At 45.1% G+C, this 15,887-nt stretch overlaps 1 protein-coding gene across 15 annotated transcripts in view; it reads right to left on the bottom strand.

The window, feature by feature from the left end:
* Positions 1-3,924: 3,924 nt before the first annotated feature.
* The window catches only part of ABCC2 (ATP binding cassette subfamily C member 2), a 79,609-nt gene continuing 67,646 nt past the window's right edge, over positions 3,925-15,887 (bottom strand). For 14 of the 15 annotated variants that reach the window (XM_044934897.1, XM_044934899.1, XM_044934889.2 and 11 more), the window contains 8 exons: positions 15,318-15,517; positions 13,722-13,848; positions 12,000-12,101; positions 11,320-11,463; positions 10,335-10,493; positions 9,023-9,189; positions 5,701-5,895; positions 3,925-4,061 (listed from right to left, as the gene is read on the bottom strand). In XM_044934897.1, the coding sequence (XP_044790832.1) occupies positions 3,932-4,061; positions 5,701-5,895; positions 9,023-9,189; positions 10,335-10,493; positions 11,320-11,463; positions 12,000-12,101; positions 13,722-13,848; positions 15,318-15,517 (1,224 nt within the window). In that variant the 3' untranslated portion in view covers positions 3,925-3,931. The remainder of the gene's footprint in view (positions 4,062-5,700; positions 5,896-9,022; positions 9,190-10,334; positions 10,494-11,319; positions 11,464-11,999; positions 12,102-13,721; positions 13,849-15,317; positions 15,518-15,887) is intronic. The other variant, XM_044934901.2, reaches the window with a different exon arrangement.

Raw genomic sequence — 15,887 nt, 5'->3', positions numbered from 1 at the left:
CAAGGTGACTGTCCATTCAGGACACTACCAGTGAGTCAACCAAGGGCTTGACTGTTAGAGTTGAAAGGAAAACTATTCTTCATTCAGTGAGAACCAAAGTACTCTTGAAAGAAATACTGTATACTCTTTTCTTTTTTTCCCCTTTTTTCTACTACTTTCCTAAGCAGTTGCTTTTTATACTGAAACAGTTAAATTCTATAGCATAACGAATTACTTGCATACAAAGTAAAAAGGAATAGTATGAAAATGGAGTGTTCGTACAACCCAATTCTTTCCTGCATTTTTACAAGTTTTGTCTAGTCTTCAAACACTATGAAACCTTTCCAAAAGCCAGTTTAGTATCTCATCTATGTGGAAAACATAAATCCACACTGATAGTTGAATATGGATTTTGCTAACTAAATCTAAATTGTAGCAGTTTCGGGATCATCAGTGTTTGTGTAATATCATTTGCTAATTTTTAAAGTCCACCAGTGTGCATCAACCCTGTTGCTATATTTTTATCAAGATTTTTTTGAAAATTTTATAATTTTTTGATTTTCCAAAAAAAAAAAGTGAGGACCTACTATATTCCAGGCACTGAAGATACATACAAAACAGTAAGAAATTGTTTGTTTTCAAGAGGCTCACAGCTTAGTAGAGAAATGCAAACAGAAAATTATCTAACAAAATAATAAGTTCAGTAAAAGCAAATTAAGTGTGCTGGGGAGCATTATTTAGTTGTAAACAACAGCCCCCCAACTAGTTAACTAAAGCAGAAAGGAAGTTTTCAAATGATAGTACGTAGCCAATTTGAATCTTCGAAGCCAGGAACGACGCTCGCTATCGCACAGCGTCACTGCGCCCAGCTGCAGTCCCCAGCACTGCTCCCCCTGGATGACGACAGTGACTGGCAGGAGCGAGTCCCCCGCCCTGTGTCTCCAGCACCTGAATCAGCGTCTGGCACAGGTGTATCAGATTGGTGCAACCTCTTCACAGGGCCGCACCCTAGGCTCCCACCTGGGATCTTAAGTTGGAGGAGCCCATGGAGAACTGACTTTCAGATGCAGAGCTGCCCCACAGATTGAAAATCCACTGCAGTGCTGAAGCTAGCCTGGGGGTTGAGCGGAGAGGGAATCAGGGAAGGCTCTCAGGAGATGACTTCTTACTGAGTCTTAGTGAGTCAGAGGTAATCATGGGATTCCAAGCAGAGAGGATAGAAAAGGAAAAGGCTAGAGTCAGTGTGTGTGTGTGTATGGGGGTGGGGGGGGGGGTGCGAACGGATCCTAAAAGTGTTTTAATGTCACTAGAGCTTAACATGAGATTGGATTGGATGTTAGCTTTGTTATTCCATGCTAGGGGATTTTAACTTTATTCTGGTTGCTATTGAATGAAGGGTTTAAGCAGAGGAGTAACCTGGCTTGTTCTTCATAATAGATCACTCTGGTAGCTGTGGTGGGTGGATGTGAGGAAAACAGTCCTGGAGGCCAGGATGCCCATGCCCTTAGCCCAGGAGGGCAGCGAGGAGAATCTGAGCCATGGCAAGAGCAACAGGGGCGCACCTGGAAGGACTTGGTGGCTGGCTGATCAGGAGGGAAAAGCTGAGGGCGATACACAGGTTTTCATCTTGTGGGGCCGAGTGGACGGCGGCGTCACCACCGGAGTTAGCACAGAGGAAGCAGAGGCTCTGCCAGAGCAGGGTGATCTGCCTGCCAGACGCCTGAAGGATAGCCAGGCGATAATGCCAGAGGCAGTGGAATACATGAATCTCAACGCTGGAGCAAAAGAGGCTAGAAATGAGAATCATATGCATAGAAGTTGAAACCACAGAGTATGAAGTCAATTACAGAGAAAATAGAGGAACTGGGGGAGGCGGGTCAAGGACAAAAGCAGGGACTTCATGCTTCACGGACAAGCGAGAAAGAGGACTTGAGGAGGCAAGGAGGCAAGAGCGGCCATGGAAAGTGGGTCCAGAGTGCGGGCTGGGTGGCGGAGTCCTAGGCTAACAGAAGATTTGGAGGGGAGGAGTCCTCACCAAAGGTTTGGATCCAGGCCGCTCCGGTTCCCACCACCTTCACTGAGTCTGAGTCAGCATGACTGAGAAAAAAGTCCACTTCCCCTCTCTTGTATGTGCATCCACAGAAGGTAGATGAAAAACCCTCTCCCGTTATACGAGAAAAAGGAATCATTAGAGCAAATCAGGAGTTTGGTTTCTGGTCCTGCTTCTGCCATAAACAAGTTTTGATTGTGGATCTCATATAACCACTCTCAGTCTGGTGCTTAGCTGAAGAATAAGACTTGGACTGCATTATCTCCAAGGTTCTACCCATTTGGTTAGGCAAGAGACGGAAATCATAGGTTAACAGAACAACATAAAGAATCATTAAATAGGCATTGGAGAAAGGGCCAAAGAGAAGCAAGTACCAGAGAGCTAGCAAATGCAAAAGCAGACAAGACCCGTAGTACCGTGGGAACAAAAAGGCACAGGTTGGAGGCCCTGAAACTGAAACCCAGACTTCCCAGAAGGGGGCGCTGCTCGGCAGGTGCTGTCATGACCACCCCGGTTTTATGAGTATTAGAAAAACTGCCGCTGTGGGGAAACGAGCATTGCTAGAGTGATGCTGATGGGAACAGCAAATAGTAGTAAACAAGTCTCTTCCAAATCCTGCCTCACAGTTGTCCAAGTCCCTCATTTAGGAAGTGTAAGTCTCTGAGCATCTCAGTCAACAAATGGCTACATTGATGAATGAATAAAAATCTTCCAAAATTGCATCGCTGAAATGGAGGTAAGGAATATGTTGAACCCAAAATAATGTGACACAAAAAAGCCTGGAAGAAGGGTCTGTTGTCAAGGCTCCTGGAGACCTCGACCGTTGTGCAAGCTGGCTCTCACACAGGATTGTGGTCTGAAGTCCCACCAACCATGTTTGGAACCTCTTGGTGGAGTATTTAACTCAAATTGTTTCTGGGTAACGCCCCCAGGTGGCAGGCAAACACGTTCACAGCTCCTCTTAAGAGAGCTCAGATTCAACTGAGGCCTCAAAGCGTGTCCACGGGTAAAATGCTAACACAATATTGCAAATCAACTATACCTCAGTTTTTTAAAAAATGCTAAGGAGATTGAGCAGTTTAAGGTGAACGTTCACAAGGCATCCAAGAAGATAAAGCCCTGCGCACAAGAACCAGCAGACACCACATATGGAAACCTCAATAGTAGCCAGGGAAATATACATTTAAAAACCTCAAGGAGATACCAATTCACACTCAGCAGGTTGTGGGGGGGTGGGAGGGAGTTTTAAATTGGCATTACCTACTATATGCATTTAAACCTATGCATACCTCCCGTTGCTATACGTTCTGCCTAACTCTTAAACGTGTCTTAGGAGTTGTGTGCCGGAATGCTCACAGCAGTACTGTTCATAACAGGAAAAACAACAAACCCTGGAAATCACCCCACTGCTGACCAACCTAAACTGGATCAACTGAGGCCTGTTTCACATACTGCTGTACTCCAGAGCAGTGAGGATGAAGCAGCTTAACTACGTGCTTGGACATGGATGAATCTCAAATATAATATTGGACAAAAGAAGCAAGAATACATGCAGTGTGAGTCAGGCCATTCACATTAAGTTTTTTTTTTAAAGATATATGTTTAAGGAAAATGGTAAGACCAAAATGAAAAACAAAGGAATAATTATCACAAAATTCAGATGGTGGTTTCTCTGGAGAAGGGTGGGTGGGTAGCAAGGAGGAATGATCAAAGTGGAATCATCACGGTGTTTCTGATGTTGCTGGTAATACTGATTTTTTTTTTTTTAATCTTAGTAAGGATGTAGGTGCTCACTTACGATCCTTTGTTAAAACATACATTTAACACACTTTTATATGCATGATATGCTTCACAAAAAATAAGAAATGATCTAAATAGTCCTCTAACCCACAAGACTTGCCCTCAGAATGTTGTACTGTTCGTATTTTCAATGCCAGCTTCTTGGGCCATAAAATAAAAGGGGCCAGGGTTTTTCAGCAGTTCTTCAGGGCTGTCATACTCTACAATCTTCCCACTGTCTAGGACCATTACCCTGAAACAGAAAAGAAAGGCTTAGAAAGCAGCGTCTCAAACCTTGGCATTTTTAAGAATAACCAGGACTTATTAAAGTTGTGGTATTGTTACCAAAGTGGTTGCCCCAGAATCATACCCCTGCCCCTCCCCTGAATGGAAACCAATTGCTCTTATCTAAGTTTCAGGAGGACATTTCAAAGAGAAAAACAAGAACTAGTTAGAACCAACTAGACCTAAGGTGGTGAAAGATTTGATTTCCAGTAGACCTTGGGTCTCATGATGTGCTCACTGTAATATATTATTGTTGCTCAGTTGTTAAGTCATGTCCAACTCTTTGGAAGCCGATGGACTGACTGCAGCAGGCCAGGCTTCCTCCTCCTCCACTGTCTCCTGGAGTTTGCTCAGATTCATGCCCATTGAGTTGGTAATGCTATCTAACCATCTCCTCCTCTGCTGCCCACTTCTTTTGCCCTCAGTCTTTCCCAACGAGTTGGCTGTTTGCATCAGGTGGCCAAAGTATTGGAGCTTCAGCATCAGTCCTTCCAATGAATATTCAGGGTTGAGTTCCTTTACTGGCTGATTGGTTTGAATTAGCATATGCTAAATGATATACCTACAAGCACCTGAGAAGGACAGTTGCTATGACAACAACCAGAAAAGCCCAGAAAGGACTGAAAAAAAAAGGTGGTTGCATTAGTTTGACTCCAAACCACAACCTTGGTCTCAGAAAAGTCATGAATATTCCTCCCACTCTTTCCAATTCTTTCCCTTTCTTCCTCAACTATCCTATGTAATTGGTGTCTTCTTTGGGGTTGAGAAAGTTGATTTGCCAACTAATTTCCACTTCTCCATTCTTTGGCCATCGCATAAAGCTTATGCTGTTTCAGCCTTAGCATCACTTTTGTTATTGACTGGGAATCTGAGCAGAGAAAGAACCTCCTTGGCCAAGACGAGGAGTCTGTGGACTAGGACACGAGCACAGGGTAAGGTGGCCAGTTCGGTAGCAGTGTGTCTATTCATTCCAGGCTCAAAGGAGCGAGGGTGAACCAGAGCCATCGGCACAGATGGATTCTGTGTGGACTACGGAACAAAATAGTATAGGAATAGATGCAGTATGTCTATTCACGTAAGCTTTTTTCTTTTTGTAAGGATACACATTGTTTAAGGATCAGTTCAGTCGCTCAGTCGTGTCCGACTTGGCGACTCCATGGACTGCAGCACGCCAGGCCTCCCTCTCCATCACCAACACGTTGATTTAAAAAGGGAGTCTATTCTAATTTCAAGATTACTGACATTATCCCCACTTTGAATCGTCAGAGATAGAAGGAACAGAAAGATTCTGTTTACCGGGGAGCAACTGAGACCCTATATAGTCCGAAAGGTCTCCGGATCAACATCTGCCACTCCTGCCTTCGGCCTCCACCGCCCAGACTGGGCTAATAATTAAACACAGTTTCCCATTTTACCTTCAAGACACTTCCCTTAACCCCGTCGGCCTGATGTATAATTTTGGGCAAATTACTTGAAATCTCTCAGCCTCTATTTCTTCACAGTAAAATGCTGGTGGTTACTAAGCCTTCTGTAAAGATATCTCACAACTGATGCTATCACTGTTGACCAAGGGTTAAGCCAGGCTATGAGGCTGTCTCCTTACTCACTTGTCACTGTCCATGATGGTGTGCAGCCGGTGGGCAATGGTGATGGTAGTGCAGTGGGAGAACTCAGTCTGGATGGTCGTCTGGATGAGCTGATCTGTCTCTAGATCCACCGCAGCAGTGGCCTCATCCATGATCAGAATCTTGGATTTCCGAAGCAGAGCCCTGGCCAGGCACAGTAGCTGCCTTTGCCCTATGCTGCAGCAATGGAAGAAACCAAGCTTTAGCCCCTAAGGACCAAGGAGTAGCCAGGTTTGAGGGTCTGAGAGGGTACATTTCACGTTCCAGATCAGACTTTCAAAACCCACACACCTCTATTCCGTTAGAATGCCTTACCCTCTTCCACTAGCTGCTCATTGTTGCCAAGGGCAGTGTTTTCCAAACCTTTAATTAGAAGACTCACCACAGGTACTTAATTAAAAAATTCATATTTCTGGTCCCCATTCTGAGAATGGGGAGGAGCCCAGGAATATGTATTTTTTACATTTTTGTTGGAGTATAGTTGCTTACAATGTTGTATTAGTTTCTGCTATACAGCATCATGAATCAGCTAGACATATACATATACCCCTCTGCCTTGGATTTCCTTCCCATTTAGGTCCTCACAAACCTGTGAGGACTGTACAGTTCCCTGTGCTGTACAGCAGGTTCTCATTAGCTATTTTATATACGGAGAAGGCAATGGCACCCACTCCAGCACTCTTGCCTGGAAAATCCCATGGACGGAAGGGCCTGGTGGGCTGCAGTCCATGGGGTCGCTAGGAGTCGGACATGACTGAGCGACTTCACTTTTACTTTTCACTTTCATGCATTGGAGAAGGAAATGGCAACCCACTCCAGTGTTCTTGCCTGGAGAATCCCAAGGACGGCGGAGACTGGTGGGCTGCCGTCCATAGGATCGCACAGAGTCGGACACGACTGAAGCGACTTAGCAGCAGCAGTATATATATATGTCAATCCTGATCTCCAAATTTATGCCACTTCCTCTCCCCCCCCCATATCCAATAGTCCATCCTCTACATCTGTCTATTTCTGCTTTGCAAATAAGTTCATCTGTCTTATTTTTCTAGCTTCCACATATAAGTGATAAGTTTTGTGCTGACTTCATTCTGTACAACAGTCTCTGGGTCCATCCACGTCTCTGCAAATTGCATGAATTTTGAGGAACATGTATTTTGAATACACCCCAGGAGACTTTCATGTTTAACAAGTTTGGAAAACACTAGCCCAGGACTAGTACCTTGCATTTAGCTACAGGGATATCTCAGCACACCAGCAACAATTTCAAAATAAGATGGCTGCCACCAAGCTTGCTTCAGCAGTATTTGACCCGACATCATTACTGTAGGATGACACCACACAAGAATGCCCCAGTGGTATTTCTTAGTGCTCTTAGTAAATCCATTCCTTATTTTAATGTGTAATTCTAGCCTCAAGTCTAATTTGTTTGGGGCCTTCTGCCTTGATTGGAGACCATTGCTAATGAACATCTAATGAACATGATGATGTCTTGGTGTGAGATGCAGTGTATGTGGAATTCGAATATGCCTGTAAGATGCAAATAGCTTTAATTTGCTAAAAGCCAGTAATGAAGGCTGGACCTCTTAGTTACATAAAGAAGCTTTGGGAAATGATGTGGAGGAAATATTGGGGAATTTGCTAATTGTTCTTTCCTGCCGTGGCCATTAGGGAACATATTAAACAGAGGGTGGCCAGACTAAAGTTCTGTAATTCCCTGCAAGAAAATTTCTGCAGGAGATGAGAAGTCACCCAAGATGAACTTCCAGTTTTTCTCTGTAATGTAAGAACACAGATACTGCAAAACTGTTTACTTAACTTCCCCAAATCCTGCCTGGTTCACTTGGACTTCATAGTAACAGGCTGCTGCTGAGGCATCAGTTTGGCTTTTAGCTGTGGACAGCTTGATCTCCAAGCTGATTGATCTCTAATTTCTGATCAAAGGATTTTAAGTTTCAACACCCGCTCCCCCAGATCTGAAATTAAGGCACTGGTCATGCCATGTGTCTCAGCATGGTCCAAGAAGGGTGGTGTGACTCTATTCTTGGGCCCTATCAGATCCTGCCAGATCGGCTCCCATGGCCCTGCACACCTCAGGCATTTATTGTGCAGAATTTACTTGTCTAATGTCTGTCTTCTCCATCGCACGTAAGTTCTAGGAGGGCATGGGTATGTCTATGGCATTTTCCTCTGTCTTTCCAGTAGGTGCTCAATATATATATTTGTTGACTGAATGTTTGAACAGCATTTTTAATAGGCCTGAAGACCTACCTCAGTTCTGCTAGTTCCCAGATCTGTGGCTGAAGGAGAACAAACAAAGGGTGTTCTCCACCAGGGCTCGTAGGCGTTCTCTGGGGCTGCACACTGGGATCACCAGGGGCCCTGGTTCCACTGGTCCGGGATACAGCCTGGGCACGGGACTTTGCCTAGTGATGCTAGCGTGCCGCCTACTAAGAACTCAACCTGCTCGTCGTTGCTTCCCCTGCTCTAGTGTGCACACAAATCACCCAGGGTTCTTGCTACAGGGGAGATTCCAGATAGTAGGTCCAGAGTCTGAAATTCTGCATTTACAACAAGCTCCCAAGTGAGGCCAGAGTGGCAGGTCCATTAACTGAGCTTCTGAGCCTTCCCTTCTCTTTTGAGCTTCAGCTGCTAATGGTCTAAGCCCTGCTCACCACGCAGGGACTGCAGGAAGACCCAACCTTGAGCTGCTGGCTCTGGCTGAGAACTGACCACGAGTTTGTAGAGGGGAAAAACAGGCTGTCATAGGGGAAATGCCAGGTCAGCTTGTTAGCCAACAGGAACTGTGAAGTGTCAACAGGTATAGAAATGCTTTGAAACGGTAAAAAAGAATTATGAAGCCAAAAGAATATTGGTGTTGGGTTATGGTGTTACAAGGACCCTGCAGACTCCATGTCTCCATCATCCAGGTGCCCCTTAGATCAGGGCTTCCGGGCATCCTTTAGAACTCACACCTCCATCAGTGCCTCATACCACTTACATCAGACCCTCTGGGGCTGGACCAGGCATCAGGGATTGTTGTTGGCCTGAGTGCACCAGAGAACCCGCACAAGGGCGGGATCTGCAAACTCACATTTGTAATGTCTCATGAGGGTTTGTTTATTAACAAAGGTTTTCAAGTACATACACTTCTGTTTTAATCTTCACAACAGATCCTTTTATGCACTAGGAATTAGACCTGGTGAGTGAAAATTCTTTGCCAGGTGCCACCAAGCACAAGCAACAGAAGGAGTGGTCCCCTTGCTGCCTCCACAGCCTGTGGGAGCAGTGGGTTATGAAACCTTACCTCAGGTTGTCACCACCCTCTGTCACTTCGTAGGACAACCCAGCTTGCAGGCCAGCCACGAAAGATTTGAGGTGAGAGAGCTCCAAGGCCTTCCAAATCTCCTCATCCGAGTAGTTGTTGAAGGGGTCCAGATTCATCCTCAGGCTCCCAGAGAACAGGATGGGGTCCTGCAAGTCAAGGGACCAAGCAGTTACTGGGGCCAGTGTCAGAAAAAGAACCAGGTCTTTGTGGCCAAGAAAGCAGGCAGGACTGGTCTGAGATGGAAAGCTGGTTAGTGGTCAAGGTTCTGCACGATTTCCCTAATGACAGCTTTGAGCTAAACAGCATTAAGGGGAGTCCTTGGGGGATATCCCTGGTGGTCCACTGGCTATGACTACGATCCCAATGCAGGGAGGCCTGGGTTTGATTCCTGGTCAGGGAACTAGATCCCCCATGCTGCAACGAAGATCAAAGATCTTGAGTACTGCAGCTAAGACCTGGTACAGCCAAATAAATAAAATATTTATTTGAAAATTAGTGGAGTCCTTGGTTTTGTTTTCATTCTGAAATTCATTTATAGATCTCCAAGTTTGCCTCAGCATCTCTTAAAAAGATGAGAGGAATATCCCACCCCTTCCACACACAGACTGAAAACTCATGGTGTGAATGAAGGTGGAGGGAATAAGGGCATGCACAGGAAAGGGTAATGCAGTCACAAGAAAAGAATTTCTTGTGCTTTGAAGAGGCTGCAGAAAAGTGTAACAAAGGGAGCAAACACCAGACCAGCCAAAGCCACCCCCAGACTTGGCTGCAGCGAGCAGAGGCAGACAGGTTCCGAAGAGGACCACACACCCAGAGCCTCCAGGCCATTCTTGTTTGGAGGGGTCCAGAGAGCAAAGCTACTGGGGAGACTTTCTTGCTGATACACTAACTGTTCCACTCACTGGCAAAAAATTGCTGCCGATTCCCTCCCCTCTCTTGTAACCACATCAGATGCAGAGAATAAAGCTTAATGGTTTCAAGCTTCAGTGGCAAAACTGCTAATGCTGATTGCAAAGGCCCTGCGAACCCTGATGGGTTACAGATAATCATCGGCTCCCCTTGACCTGCTGTGACGCTGCCACCTACTGTTTAGATACTGAGTCACACAAGCATATTACCCCAAATGCAAAACTTCTTTTTTGTAAGTTCTGGAAGCAGTGTATTTTAGGGAACTAGCTTAGGTATCCCAGGCAGACAACAGAAATGACACTGCTAAGTGAACATACATCGAGAAGATGGTGCACATGTTTCCTGTGGAACCAGCTGCAGGTGAGTACGTCCTAGAGTTTACCTGGGGGATGATGGTCAGTTTCTCTCGGAGGTCATGGAGCCCAATGGAAGCAATGTCTACCCCATCAATGGTGATCTGGCCTCCTGCAGCCTCTAGGATTCTGAAGAGGCAGTTTGTCAGGGACGATTTCCCAGCTCCTGTCCGGCCCACCACGCCAATCTGTAAATACAGTTTTTTGCATGTTAGTTCATTGTATAATTCTTGGGGACAACAATTTAGCCTTGGGCATTCATACTCACAAGTGGAAAAGACAGTGATTAGCTACTGCATCTCTTAAGATGTTAGACTGATTGTGGTTTTGGCGGGGGAAAAAAAAAGTGCCTAGATGTCAGAAAAGGATGGCCTTCCCACCCTACCCCCTGACTTGTAGCTGGCTGACGGCTACATTGACTACTGGAAATGAACACATCTGTTGTTACAATTATTCCTGGAAATTAATCGATTTTTAAGAATCTTGTTTAGACGTGAGGAGAAGGGAAGGACTGGGCCTGCCATCAGGTCTGAGAACGTGGACCTAAGCATGTTACAGACCTAAGCACCGTTGCCCAGACAATTTTTGGCCCTGTATCAGACCCCAAGTCCTCAGAGAACAAGAACACCATACTAGGACTTTGCACGCCAGAAGGACAACCAGCCCACTCTCTCTGCAGGGACAACCTCCACACAGGCGTTCCACCAGTTCCTTCCCCAGGTCTGTGCTTCCTGACTTCTCCTCTGTAAGCCTTGAGGCTTATAGGAAATAAGCCCATCTGCCACAGGAGGAGAGGGTGCCGACTGGGAGGCCGGGGGAGGCTGAGCAAGAAAGCCCTTAGGAGCTCAGTAAGTCTGTTTGATCCTGTGTGGATATCCTGCCCTCTAGTGGTGGCACTTTGTCCCTACACCTCAAGGCATTGGAAGTGTTCCTACCTTCTCACTTCAACTGAATGAAGAAATGGTTTTCTATGTCCACAAGGACTCACCCAGGCCTTTCTTCAGCTCCACCTACCTTCTCCGTGCTCTTAATGTCACAGGTGATCCCTTTCAGTGCCAGATCCAGCTCAGGTCGATACCGTACTTGGTAATTGCTAAACTGGATCTCCCCTTTGCTGGGCCAACCTTCTGGAGGTCTCTTATCAGTCACCCATGGTGCCTGGCCAGGAGACAGGAGGAAAAGTGCTTTATGTGGTGACAGTTCACTCAACCATCCCTTCCTAGGATTCATGTCACAGTACAGAGTAAGTAGCAGTGTCCCAGCCACTTTTGAGCATCTGCTTTGAACAGACTGAACTAGACTGGTTCTTCCAGTCATTTCCTTCTTCAGGGGACCTTCCCGACCCATGGATCTAACCCAGGTCTCCCACATTGCAGGCAGATTCTTTACCATCTGAGCCACCAGGATGGCTGAGAAGGTTTATACCTTACTCAAGTAAAGAAACCCTATGCTACGAGGTTGCTCTGAAAATGAAGCCACCATTTAACTTGATGCAATCCCAAGACCTGACTTCTCCCAAACAATTACCTATTCTAGGTTTAAAAAAATTAGGTCCTTTCTGTCTGAGCAAGGGAAACTTCCAGAGAACCTTTATGACCCTGTGTGAAATCTCTAGATAGATGCATTCTCAAAGCATCAGCTTTTTTTTTTTTTTTTTTTGGCCTTGTTCCTGGGTTCCTCTGATTCCTCCTTACCTCATTTTCCACGTTTATGTACTCGGTTATTCGCTCAACAGCCACAATGTTGGTCTCTATTTCTGACGTCATCCTCACTAGCCAGTTCAGGGTTTGTGTGATCTACAGAGAAACCAGATGATGATCATCTGAGGCTCAAACCAACCCAACTAGTCAAACCACAAGGTCAATCTAGTGCCTCCTCGGTACCTAGCACTAAGCCGGGCTCTACAAGACAGCAAGGAGGAGGATAAGAGACAATCCACACCTCCTTGGAGGAGGAAATGAGGCCAGTGCATCAAATGGTGGGAGGACCATTGAGTGCTCAACTCTGTGGTGCTCACAGGAAAGACACCAGGGGCTTGGAGTGGCCTGGTGCCAGAACTGAGGCTAGACAGGCTGGCTGTTAGTGCCGTGGCACCGGAAATTGGCTCTCCCACCTATAAGTCATTAGAGTTTAGGGGCAGCATTCCAATGGGGGAAGCAAAAGGAAAGACACGGGGTAGGAACAGGCCTTCTAAAAGGCTGCTGCCTTTCTCTGCTCTCCATTAACAACAGCTCAATTGAGAAGCCAACCCTCAAGGTGGGACATCCACGTGGACCCCTGTCCTCTTTTACCCAAGTAAACTCAAGTGCCTTCCTGCCATTACAGAGATAAATCTAACCAACAGGGAGATGGCTGTCATGACCTGGGCCAGAGTCCAGGGCATCTGAGGGTCACTCAGAGGCAAGCTTCTCAGAAGCAGTCTTCTTACAGGCAAAAACACAGGCCTGGCACATACTCTCAGGAATCTTTGTTGAGCACATGGTAGGTAGAGACAGGAAAGCTCAAGAGGCTGGGGACTAAGGGCAACCACTTGGCGTCGGCTGGACCATATGAACTATTGATATCTGAATGATGTTCTTTTGGTTCAGTCTAATAGTTCTCCAACTCTTTGCCCTGTCTGTTCTAGGTTAATAAGCCTAGAACCGAGGGGATGAAAGGGCAGTGGCACAAGGAACCCGGTGATTCTGGTGAATGACAGAGTCCTTTTCCACCATGATCACCTTTGGGTCTTATGGACTCCAACTGAAAACAGCACCATGTAGAGCCTGCTGGTGGCTACGCAGACCCCCAAAACATTAGTTCAGAAAGTTTCCACAAAAGATGGCCAAATGACTCATTAAATGAGTATTATTTATTAAACTTTTACTGTGGTGCCAGTCTCTGTCTTAGGCGGTAAGAAATAATGTCTGATATTTATCCCTTAGTCAAGTGGGGGATGCATTATATAGTTCTATTAGACTCTATATTCATTCAAGTGAACTCCAATTATTCTGTGATTTAACAAAATAAACGTAGAAGTTACTGTTCAAAAGACTTTCTGGTTACTGCTATATTATAAAAGAAATAGTTATTTTTTCTTTCAACTATAATCAAGAGGCAAAGAGATGGGAAACTATTAGATTGAATCATGTGAGATTGCTTTCTTAACTCCCCAGGGCAACAAAATATATATCCAGTTTCCCAGATGACACCAGCACCTGCTTAGAAAGGTTAAGGAGCATGTCCATGGGTCACACAATTAGTAAGAGATGGAGACAGGGTTTGAACCTCAGTCTCTCCTGGTCTATCTGGATCTAAAAAGGAATCCAGAGCATGGACTCCATGGTATAACCTAGACTAATTCTTAAATTAGTCTAGGATATACCATGCATTTAAGAATAATGCATTAATTCAACCAAACTCCCAACCAGACTCACATTAAGTGCATTGGACAGAACAAAGCCCACAGTGTCCCCACTTAAGTTATTTCTATAAATAACCATCATCAAGGATGCAAAGAAGACGATCAGGTTCCCAATCAGCTCCAGACGAACTGCAAGCCACCTGGAGGGCAACAGAACCAGAGAAAGAGAGGTCACTGAGAGGTGCCACCTTCCGTACCTTGCCCAGCAAGTGCGGGGCTCCCAGAGCATTCTGAGAGGGCTTGAGTTGGTAGGACTGTCTTCTTAGGAGGTGCCTCAGTTTAACTATGACATGTTTTCCTAAAGTCTTTTAAATTTTGGATTTTGGAAAATAAATTGCATTTTTAAAGACATTGGAAGAGTTTGCTAAACTAAGGGAATCCTATATTTCAGTGCTTCCCAAACTTGCCAAATCATAAGAATCATCTGGTGGCAATTGTTAAAAATATACAGATTTGTGCCAAAAATTCATGGACTCTTCCCCAGGAGATTCAGGCAATGACTTTTAGGAATCTGCACTTTAAAAAAATGTTCCAAATGAGTTCTTTTGATTAGGCATGGTAAACAATGGCATAAAGAATTCATATGTAAGGTTAGAAAAAAGTCACCACAGGAAAGTTCAATGTACCCTGTCTGATTTCATGATTTTAAAAAGATGGAGAAAAAATAGGAGGTGGAGAGAAGTTAGGTATGAGCTGATAACAGAGAGATATGTCGGGCTTTGTAGAGAACTGAATACTATATAGATTGATGCAATTTTTAAAAACTGACTTTCCCAGTAAAATGTGCTTACCCAAATTTGTACAAATAATTCTAGCACACCTACAAATAAATATGATACATATTTTACAAGGGGCATCCAACAGAAAAATGGCTCTTTCCTTCTTGGAAATTATCTAAGATATAAAAGATCTTTACAATCAAATTTCTGACCTCTTCACGTTCCAAATAATACTAAGCATCATTAGCCTGCCCTTCACAGTGCAAGACAGTGTAGAAACCACTCAAGGGCTTTCATTTCCTGAAAAAGATCCTCTTCCAAGGACACGCCAAGGTCTAATGAAGCTGGAGGAACCAAGACTGCGCAGCCTTTTTGGATTCACCTCACAGGATTTGAGTTTTTCATTTCTGTCATTACTGATTTTACCCAAAATTTTCCAGCGCTCCTCCCTCCAACTTCTGCTTCTTTCCCACCTACAAAAATTGTCCTGCCTATGGACAACCACACATCCACTCTCAGGGAAGCAAACAGAATGTCTGGTTTACCCAGCACTTGGACAGAATCTGTGTTACAAAATGCTGAGCAGTGTCATGTAACTTCCTCCATATGCCCATGAGATAGGTTGTGTTCCAGCCATTGTAAAAAAAAAAAAAAAAATGAGATTTTCCTGAGGGGTCAAGACAATTCCCCTAGCTTGGGAAGTAGCAGAGCAGATACAGGGACCAGTCTGACTCTGAAGCTTATGCTTTCTCCTCTCTTCTCACATGATAGGTGTGTTTGGCCAGAGTGAATTTCACATTTCGGGCCACGCCTACCCTCCCACAGCTAATGTCAAATGCACAGAACTCCAAAGCACACATACCTGGGTGAATATCTGGGGGCAGTCTCACCTGTTGGAGGTAATCCAAGAAAAGACACATTTCTGGTTGGTGTCAATCGCTGTCTCACTTTGCTTTAGAAATCGCTGCTGGTGCTCAAAGGCTCGGATAACAGACAAGCCTGACACAGTCTCGCTGAAGTGAGAGTAGATTGGGGACCTGGTGACAGAGTCCAGTCGTCTCAACTGGCGGGAAGTAGCCACATAAAATATCTGGACCCAAAAAAGTGAAGAATCTGTCACACGATCACATCACATATGCTGTTATCTCTTCCCTCATGGCCATGACCAACATTCATTACTTTGAGGCCAGAGCCTACATCTGAACAAGAGGCAGCTCTGATCTGGTCTCTCACTAGGGGAGAGATGAGAGAGGCTCAGAGGAAGAGGACGATGCAAGGATCTGGGGTTGGTGGGGAACAGGGGAGCATGAAAGCAAGACACTATGCCACAGCCCTAGAGGCTGGAATATTCCAAGGAGTTTTGTCAGCCTAATCCATATGCTCCCAAGAATCTGCACATATTTCTTTTTTGCACATATTTCTAAATGACAGTAGTGAGAAAAATGGTCTTTTTTTTTTTT

This window comes from Bubalus bubalis, chromosome 23 (assembly GCF_019923935.1).
Source record: "Bubalus bubalis isolate 160015118507 breed Murrah chromosome 23, NDDB_SH_1, whole genome shotgun sequence".
NCBI classification, from domain to species: domain Eukaryota; kingdom Metazoa; phylum Chordata; class Mammalia; order Artiodactyla; family Bovidae; genus Bubalus; species Bubalus bubalis.
This window is presented reverse-complemented; position numbering and strand designations above follow the sequence as displayed.